This window comes from Malania oleifera, chromosome 3, assembly GCF_029873635.1.
Source record: "Malania oleifera isolate guangnan ecotype guangnan chromosome 3, ASM2987363v1, whole genome shotgun sequence".
Classification (NCBI taxonomy): Eukaryota; Viridiplantae; Streptophyta; class Magnoliopsida; order Santalales; family Ximeniaceae; genus Malania; species Malania oleifera.
Window position 1 is genome coordinate 25,770,318 of NC_080419.1, and position 10,318 is coordinate 25,780,635.

Below are 10,318 nucleotides of genomic sequence, written 5' to 3' on the forward strand. Positions count from 1 at the left end.
TGAGCACCACTCATAAGACCTAAAAAAACACATCTAATGAGCACTACTTATGAGGCATCAAGAGACATACATTATTTGACAAAAAATTGGTCAATCTGATGAGTACTACTCATGAGGCAACAAGAGATGTACTTTGTTTTATAAAAAAATTAGTCCATTTGACGAACACTGCTCAGAAGGCAACAAAAGACGGACACTACTTGACGAAAAATTGGCTCATTTGTTGAACACTGCTTATGAGGTTTCAAAAATCTCATCTAATGAGCGCCGTTTATGAGACAACTATAGAAGAGCTTTGCTCAGCAAAAAAATTATTCATCTGATGAGCATCACTCAAGAGACCAAAAATGCCCATTTGGTGAGCACCACTTATAAGACAACAATAGACAAGCATTGCTTGATAACAAATTGATTCATTTTATGAGCATTGATTATGAGATCCAAAAATGTCTATCGAATAAGCACTACTCATAAGACAACAGTAGATGGGCACTACTCGACAAAAAAATGAACCTATCTGATGAGAGTACTGTTTATGAGATTTAAAAATGTCAATTTGATGAGCATCACTCATTAGACGAAAAAATGCCCATTTGATGAGCATTACTCAAAAGGCGACAAGAAAATGGCACTATCTGAAAATGTATTGATCATCTGATGAGCACCGCTCATGTGACCCAAAGATGTCCACTAATGACTTAATCCGAATTTCATGATAATAAAAATGCTTATAACAAATGCAATATACTCTCAAACCAAAAAAGTAACTCTAAAACTCGAGAATAGAAAGACAACTAATATAACCTAAAAGAGAGTCTGACATTAAACTCGACATTCACTTATGTAAAATTAAAAAAAAAAAAAAAGATATCAAGGAATTAATGAGAAAGAAGAAATGTCTATTAATTAAAGTAAGAGCCCAACACATCAATCTTTACTACATAGTAACATATCATAGTCAAAATGTAACTCCTATAATCCATTAGTAGGGAAAAAAATAGGGAGGTATCTCGAATGCCTATAAAAAAGGATTCCCAAAAAAAGGTAAGACGTCTTATCTTATTCTCACTCACTCCTTTATTGTTGTCATCATATAATCTTTTTAAACTCCTTGACTTGGGCATCGGAAGAATCCCCTGAAATACACCCTTAATTTTTCAAACTATTTTTCTTTCATTTTTAATAGGTTATCAAAGGTGCGACAGATCCAAATTCTTTTAGACAAAATTTGAATAATGACGGACAATTTCATCCAATATTTTTATTTTTTATTTCATCTACATTTCAAAGATTATCTAACAAAAAGATAAACATTAAATACTCATATTGAGTGTCTTGTATTTCTATAGAATGTAAAAATTGTCACATAAAATTTTACTAAAATTTCAGTATATAAAATATTCGAGCAAAATTATCTTATTCTATGTTTAAAAGAGATTTGAACTTAAATTTTCATAAATTTAAATAAAATATAATATTAAAATTTTATTAATTTTTTTTAAATTTATACAAATTTAAATTTACAGTTTAAAATACATGTTTCAAACAAAACGCTAATTTTTTGTTTATTTGTTTATTCATTACTCTCGGTTGTATAAGATATTTCACTACTGATATTACTATTATCAACGTTCCGTGAGGTTCGCCAGGCGAGAGGGGAAAACGACGGAGGCAGCACCGTTTTAGGCACCGTCGCGAGAACGACGGGGTCGGTCGCGCAGCACATGCCGCCGCTTCTTTCTCTGTCTAATACCTGCAACAAGACAACCACCTTCGGTTACCCACTCTCCACTCCCACGCAAAATTGGTGAAATTACCAGATAACCCCCCTGCCCCTCCCCCCAGTAAGAAGAATTTGGGTTGCGTGTCTCATTCCAACCGTTGGACTTTTGTACTTTTCCTACCCAACCCCACTCTTCAGTATTCAGCCCCACCTTCTCATAACGGTTCTCCATAATTTTATAAATATAAAATTTCAAATTTTCAGACAGTAATTTTTAAAAATTAACTAAAACTAAACAATATACATGTTTATAAAATTATTGATTTTTTTATTCTATTTTATCCTTTTAAAATATTAAGACACTCATTAAGTTCTTTTTTAATTTTTCCTACCACTACCATATTTTCATTTTTTTTATTTTTAAATTCTTTAAACAAGTTTAGATTTTGGAATACATCCCCTGTCCTTAGAATACAAACCAAACACCTTGAGGACATATTCCGGTGATCAAGTTTGATACGCTTTTATTGAAAATTTTGAATTTGAATCCTAAAAAAAATAGGAAGAGATATGAGATGAGAGATAGACGACCTTTTATTATGTAGCCCAAGTCTTGTACAAACTTTTAATTGACTTAAAAAAAAAAAAAAACTAAACCAAACCAGCAACCCAATATACACAAACCCCAATAAGCTACCGATTTATTGGATAATTGTCATTAAAATTATATGTCACAGTATGTGCCTCTTATTATGTAGTCTTGTATGAACTTTTAATTGACTGAAAAAAAAAAATTCAAGCCAAACCAGCAATCCAATATACACAAACCCCAATAAGCTATCAATTTATTGGATAATTGTCACTAAAAATTATAAGTTGTAGTATGTGGCTCATATCGAGTAGAACATGTATATAGAGAAAGTATGTAAGAACCCGAACCGTGATAATTGAGTTTAAATAAATAAGAGAGGGGCAAAATTGGGAATTTGACAGATTTCGTCGACAAAGCCTTTGTTCTTCTCATCGACGAAATTCAGAAACTCGTTGACGAAGAGAAGCCGAGGAATCTCGGAAAAACCGGAGATGCTAGATTCATCGACGAGGCCACCGATTCGTCGACGAAGTCAGTGAAAGATTCGTCGACGAAGGCACCATTTCGTCGACGAATTGGGCTGGGTCAAAGGGCTATAAATAGGAAATTTCATTTCTTCTTCATTAAGAAACTTCAAATATCTCTCTCTCTCTCTCTCTCTCTCTCTCTCTCTCTCCCTAAACCTCTCCATACTCTCTCTCTCTCTCTAGATTTCTTCGTCAATCGTTGATGGAATCAGAAATCTGAAGTTACCATGAGGATTCTGGAAGGATTCTCTACAACTTCTACGGATCGGAATCTTGTTTTGGAGATTTTCGGGTTTTGGCGTAAAATCGAGGTAAGACTCGATTTTCAATTTTGATCTGATAGTTTTGTAGTTAACAGTCTTGTGAGTATATTTTGTACTGTAATTTGTAGGTTTTGGAACTCGGTTCGCTGTTTAGGGGCCTTGGAGTTCGGGATTTGTTATTCGGGGAAAAGGTAAGGGGAACTATGTTTATATTGGTTATTTTTTAAATCGGATTCGGTGGAACTGTGGTCCACGGTCCTGTGTGTGTTTTGGCTACTCATTTGGGGGGATCTAATGGGGAAAATTATGAGTTTTTCATTATTACAGTTTTGGGAAAAATGGGGTAATGGGCTGCATCCCTAATTTTGTTGAAAACCGAGCGTATATGGTGATTTATACTGTGATATTGGGATGGTCGTGCCTTGACTTGTTTAAACTGTATTAGTTTGGAAAACCATGATTTAGATTACCAAATGGGTGTGGTTTGTTTGGTTATATGAGCATGCATGTGTGTGTGATATGTTAAATGGCTAGTAGGAACGGGGTTCCGAATTGTCCAGGTACTGAGAGTGTCCGACTCTATATCCGAGGGCGTGTTTATCGCCTACCACGTAGGCAAGAGTGTCTAACTCTATATCCAAGGGCGTGAGCCTATACCGGTAGATCAGGGCGAAAGGGTGTAGATCCACCAGTTAGCCCTGGTACAATGTCATGGGATTCGGGGACTAGCCATGTGCCGGTGGCGCCGTGCTTCGCGGGTTGGCTGGGCCAACGTCGGATTGTCGTGGACAGGCTTCGGGCCGATGGGTGTGACGACACCGAGATTGCTGATCATGTGTATGTGTATGTGTGCGTGTATGCACTGTGGAAATTAGTACTGGAATGCATTTAACTGCGTGTATGTTGTATCATGATAACACTCAAATGCCACACACCGATATAACCTATGTTCTTCCTTATTGAGAGGTGTCTCACCCCTGCTGTACGTACATTTTTATAGGTCCTTCGAGTAATCGGAACTAGCGTCCTGGTGTGGGGAACGTAGTGGCTGGTATACTGCATTTAGCACTTGGGTAAGTGTTAGGACTGTATTTTGGTGGGTTGCCATTTTGGGATGTGTTGGGCACCCAGTTTGTACGTTTTGATAGAGCCATGTTTTGCTCTTGTATAGACTCTGGTATGGTACTGCATATGTGTTTATAGATGACATTTTTCCGCTGCGTATATGGTTGTGGTTGGATGTGTTTAGGGTGCCTGGGAACCCCTCGAGGTCAGACCCTCATCCATTGTACTGTATCTTTGGATGCTTTATCAGATACAGGGATAGATTAGTTACATTTTCGCCCTTGGGTCCCATTTCGAGGTTCGGGGCGTGACAAAGTGGACTAATGCTGGAAGTAGAGTGGAAAGACGAAATTAGCCTTTTGGGTTTGAAATTTATTGTTGTATTAATTGAGATGATTAATGGGTCGAGGGTGGGGGGGCAACGCCTCCACGATACAATACATGGATATTTGAAGAATTTTTTTAATACCTCTGTACGGTTAGAGTTAATATAAATACATATGATGTAACGTTACTTTGATATAGTGAAATCCTACCACAGCTCGTTCTTATAGATGTAGACATTCTGTTGAATCACGTTAAATTTGTATGTTTTTGTTACTTTATTTCTGTATTTTTTCATACTATTTATCATAATTGTCGTACGTTTCATAATATTATATATATGTGTGTGTGTGTGTGTGTACACATGATATTTTAATAGCAATTTCAAATTAATTACTACATTTAGTTATAAAATGTTGTTCATTAAAATTTTTAGATATTATTTTATTTTTATCTTATGTGTTTCATCATATATTAATTAGACGTTTTAATGAGCTCTTATGTCTCACTTACATATTACATTTACTTTGTACATTCTTTCGATGAATCTTTTTTAAATGATTAGGAAAGTTGACCAAAATGACTAATTGAGATATTAAAAGAGCATTTGAATCAATTATAGGAAATAAGCAATAAAATTGAAATAATGTGTCAAATTCAATGCATAACATGTTACCAATTGAAAATTTTCACTCACCAATTTAAAACTATTAAAAAAATTAATGACTATTCATTGTCTAAACAATCCCTCACTCCACCCCCACCCCACACATTATTTTGAGATGAAGTAATTAAAAATCAAAATTTATAATTTCCAAATTTTTTAATGATCTTTTCTCATAAATTTTTATATTTAAATATAGTTTTTTTCTAAAAAAAATTTAAATCATTCATTTTATGCACACTTTTTTAATTAAAATAAAAATAAAGTGATTATATGAATTAAAATAAAAATATATAATTTTTAAAAAAAAATTAAAATAACAAAAATTAACTGCAAAATATTTTTACCATTTTTCAATTGTCATGTATAATAAGATTGTTATTGTGAAGTAAAATTTGAAAATATAACAATTAAGTAAAATAGTTACAATACTTTTTATTTTCACTATAGCATTTTTTATTTTTTATTATTTTCAATTTTAATATTTTAGTTATATTTTTTGTAATATTATTTCATTTAAAACGAAAATGAGCAATTTGTAATTAAGTTTTTAATTTGTTATAACTTTGTAAATATTAACCAAACTAGTTGATAGTTTATGGCTTTTAGTTCTTGTTTCTAATTTTTTATTTTTATTGCTAACTTGCTTTTTCGTAATTTTTGATAGTGATGGGAAACGGTGCCTTACTTTTTGGTTTTTTAGTTTTTCAAACGATTAAAGAGGTCTCCATTTATTTTTAAATTTTTAAATTTCCATAAATTTTTTTTCTATAATTTTGCCAAAAGTTATATATATATTGAAAACTCAATGAATGTCTATTTTCTTTTGTCAAATTTCACGAGAGATAAGTGTCTTTTGTTCTAAATATTTTTAATCAAACACGTTTTCTTTTAGTGACATACTTACCCGCCCACCTCAAAAGAGAAATATTTTTTTTTAATTGAAATATAACTTTGAAGTTAAATATAAAAGACTGATTAAAGTTTGAACTCTTTGATGGTAGTAGCTAGTAAGTAATCACCAACTTTGACTTATAAAATGTTTAAATGTTAAATAAAAATTTTTTATTTATTTAATATCATAAATAGTTTCCAAAATGGTTGTTGTTACAACTAATATAATTATAATATAAAATTTATATAAAAAAAATAGAAGTTAAGTTGAACAAATAACAACTCAAAAGAAAAAAAAAAAAACTAGAATTACATACATAAAAAGTAATATTCTTACATGGATTTATATTATTGGCAACAAAAATAAAAAGCAAAAATGGTCACTCCCTAGCCTTTGCCTTCCATGTGCAGTGTAGCTGTGTAGGAGTCACATTTTCAAACCTCAACGGATAAGGCAATAGATAAATATATAAATAATATATTCTTGAGCTTCACCAAATATTAAATAACTAAATGAATAAAGAAAGTGTTTTTCTTCCTTCAGTATTTCATGTTTCCTTGGAGTCAAAAGCTGGTTAGGAATAACAATATAAAAAAGACTCGGCTGAAGGTGGCCGGTCTCAAGGCACTAAGTTCCCCCCTCGCACAAACCCAAAACCCAAAACCCAAAAAATACGAAAAAAGACGCGTGAAAGCAGGAACCAAACTTTTCCCGAAACGCCTTTGCACAAATCCAGACTCAGAAAGCTAATCCAAGATAACCCCCCAAAGATAAAATCGAATCAAATCAAATCAAATCGAATCCATCCAAGTTGGATGATCCAACCGCCATTGATGCTTGCTTCCTTCCTTAAGAGTCCAAGTTAGGTCACCAAATATATGGGCATGGAGGAGGTGGACATCCTCTGTTGTTGCTGCTCCATCGTAAGCTCCCTGAGGCTGAGATAAGGAATCTCCACCTCTTCCTTCCCCGTCGGCGTCACCGTCCCCGACACCGGCCTGCTTCTCGTCCGGTACGGCGTGCTCGACCCGCTTCTGCTCTCAGTCGAGTACACCGGCCCCGATATCGATCCCCGGAAGGCTCTGGCCCTGGCCATGTGAACATCACCCCCGCCGTAGTCGCCGTCGTCGACGTCGGCGGTGGTGTCGGTGAGGTAGCGATTGGCGTGGACCCACTTCCGCTTGAAGAAGAGGAGCGCGTTTCTCCACCACCGCCGCTTCTTGGTCTTCTTGGGATCGTCTTTCGATATGGGCTTCTGGAGCTTGAAGTGCAGGGCGTCTATGGATCTCACCTGCTCGCGCTTGTGCCTCCGCGCTTCTTCCAACACCTTTACTCGTTTAAATCGGCAAATGAACCAAATGGGTCAGATTCAAAATAAAAAACAGGGAGAAACAGAGCGTGAATGAATGCTGATTTTAACAAAGGACTCAAATGGGTGAGACTCGGAAAAAAAAAAAAAAAAAAACACAGGGAGAAACAGAGTATGCTGATGAAGAAAACAATTGGGGCTCGACTTTTAATATCGAAAACAGGGGGAAACAGAGTGTTTAAGAATGTAAACCTGAAAGTAGCCGATTTGGGGGTCGAAGCCGTAATCGCTGAAGTGGTGAGGCTCCGGCATCGGGAAAATTGGGGATTTGGTCGCCATTTTCGATTCTGATTCCTTTCTTTGTGATTTGATTGCGTAGTTCGCGTAGGATGGAGGCTGGAACAGAGCAGGTGACAGGGGAGACAGAGATCGGTGGTCACAGGAAGGAGATATGGCTACTGAAACGGCAGCGACAGGGGAAAGAGATGGGAAAGGGAAATAGAGGAGAAAAGAGGGAGAGCAAAACAGAGCAGAGCTTTTTGGGCTCAAGGGTGGGAATGGCCGTTGGGCCTTTGGTAAAGCCCTACACTGAATGCACGCTCCAATCTTTCGAATTCCGATATTGCCCTCCCCCAAACTTTCTCTGCATTCATTTGGTTTATCATTATATGACTCCAAGAAATCAGAAATTATGGATTTGCGTTCAAGACAAATTATAAAAGTACAATTTTTTTTTTCCCTAAAAAAGTTGAAAAATGCTTTCCCACCCTTGTTTATTTTTATTTTTTATAAATGTTAAAAAATATAACATGTAAAATAAAATAAAATTATTTTTATTTTGATCTTCATTTTATTATTGGACCGACTCCAAGCATAAATAAAAATTTAAAAAATTTTCAACTTTTACTAAACTTGTAGATGAAAATTACTTTATTTCTTTTAAACTTTTGGATACTTAAGCTAAATACATCTGCTTTCTTTTATTATTAAAGTGATGGGATGAACCGAATGATTGCACTCAAAGATACACCTGAATTTATTATCTTGGCTGACCAATTTAATGAGAATTTTTAAATAAAAAAGAAAATGGAAATAGGAGAATTGAAAGGAGCACATGCATGTGGTGTCCATATTGGATGGAGAGAGAAATCACATGCAATGAGTGCCCCATTTATATTTGTACCCACGCCCCTGCTTTCTACTTCAATGTTTCACATTAATTTCTTCCCAATTCTGTGTCCCGGGAATGAAATCCAGATTTCCAATTTGGTTTTGTGTGAATTTGAATAAATTATTTAATAAAATTATATTATTTTTTTAAAAAAATTTATATAAATTTGTGTATTTTAATATTATTTTTAAATTTTTAAACGTCATGTTCGAGATCCTTTGGACACCCGATTAATCTAGCGGGATAATGAGTTTTCCATCTACCATTCTCTACTTAAATATCAAGATATTATATCAAATAAAAAGTCATAAGCTCCCAGAATCCTAAGCATTTAATTAGGATGACTTTTGATTTACCACTTGGACCATCCTTGGGGGCGTGAATTTTAAATTTTAAATTTTAAAAATTTATATCTATGTGAATTTAGATAAAATTAAATATAATTTTTGTATTATATTTTGTCTAAATTAACATAAATCCAAATTTAACCAAATATTTGAAGCTCACCTAGCTTAGATTATATAATGAAAAAAAATAGCTCAATCCTTTTTTCTGTATCCTAATTAAGATTCATACTCTTGTTATAAAAATTTCAAACTCTTCTTTCAAGGGGGTCAAGGGTCCTTTGAGTTCATATTAGAAGTGATTTCATTTTCGTGATATATTTAAATTAGATGAAATAATATGACTCTTTGTGCAAATAACTTATTTTTAAATAATTATTTTCCTAAAGTATGCTTTTATTATATTCTTATTTTACTTCCTTCTATTATTGTGAATTGATAATTAAACAAGCACAACTTTAGATTTTATTTACTTAAAAAAATTATTTTATTTTAATTTTAATTTTTCAAAAACTTGAAAATATTACATTATATTTTAATTTTTTAATATTTATATAAAAACAAAAAATAGTTTTTTTTATTGTTTTCAACTTTCCTGCATAAACTAATATTGATTTTATAATTTTAAAAATTAAAATATAAATCATTTCCACCGCAGCTCTCCTTACTCTTCTTCACATGAGAAAATACTGTACATAAATTTAAATATATATGCTAAGAGACATAAACAATAGAGCTGCACATAGATATACTCCAATAGCTTCTTTGAAAATTGCAAGTGCCTATTAATTTGATGAATCTCAAAATCACAATAGGATATTGAAAAATCTACGTAGCATCACGTGAATATATTCACAAACATTATTATCTTTCTCTAATACATTTTACGGTTCTTAATTTCTTTCGACAAATCCAGAGATATTAAATCCTTACTCATTATCTCATTCTAAGTTATTTTAAGTCAATCCCTACCCCTTCTCCTACCCTTTACAACAACTAACTCATTCTTTCTTACTAACGCATTATGTTGCAACTGCTTAAACCATATAAATCGTCCATCATTTATCATATTTTCTACGGGAGTTAAGTCTAACTTACTGCGAATATGTTTATTTTTTAATTTATCTTAATGTTATACCATTCTAATCATTTTCATCTCGGCAACTTTTACTTTTTGTATATGTTGTTTTTTAGTTGCTCAATATTTTGATCCATATAGCATAACTAGTCTTATAGTCAGTCGTATAAAACTTTCCTTTTAATTTAAAGGTTATTTTACGATCACAAAACACACTTGAATCACTTATCCATTTTACCTAGCTTGCTTTAACCCTATGCATTACATTCTCTTCAATTTCTCTTTCAACTTGCATAATAGATCCAAGGTATCAAAATTTACAAGTGTTATTTATTTTTACATCATTAAGTTTACTTTTGTCTT

General features: G+C 33.3%; 1 protein-coding gene across 1 annotated transcript; it reads right to left on the reverse strand.

The window, feature by feature from the left end:
- Positions 1-6,553: 6,553 nt before the first annotated feature.
- LOC131150864 (uncharacterized) lies at positions 6,554-7,991 on the reverse strand. Its single transcript, XM_058101904.1, has 2 exons — positions 7,615-7,991; positions 6,554-7,380 (listed from the first exon to the last, which is right to left on the reverse strand). Exons 1-2 carry the CDS (start codon positions 7,699-7,701, stop codon positions 6,916-6,918), a joined length of 552 nt encoding a protein of 183 aa, XP_057957887.1. The 5' UTR covers positions 7,702-7,991; the 3' UTR covers positions 6,554-6,915.
- Positions 7,992-10,318: the final 2,327 nt, after the last annotated feature.

What these genes read in the sequence shown, in the direction of transcription:
- LOC131150864 (XM_058101904.1), bottom strand. Translation starts at nt 7,701, where the DNA reads ATGGCGACCAAATCCCCAATTTTCCCGATGCCGGAGCCTCACCACTTC. An exon ending in CCCAAATCGGCTACTTTCAG is followed by an intron (nt 7,381 to 7,614) that starts GTTTACATTCTT and finishes AAACGAGTAAAG; the next exon opens with GTGTTGGAAGAAGCGCGGAG.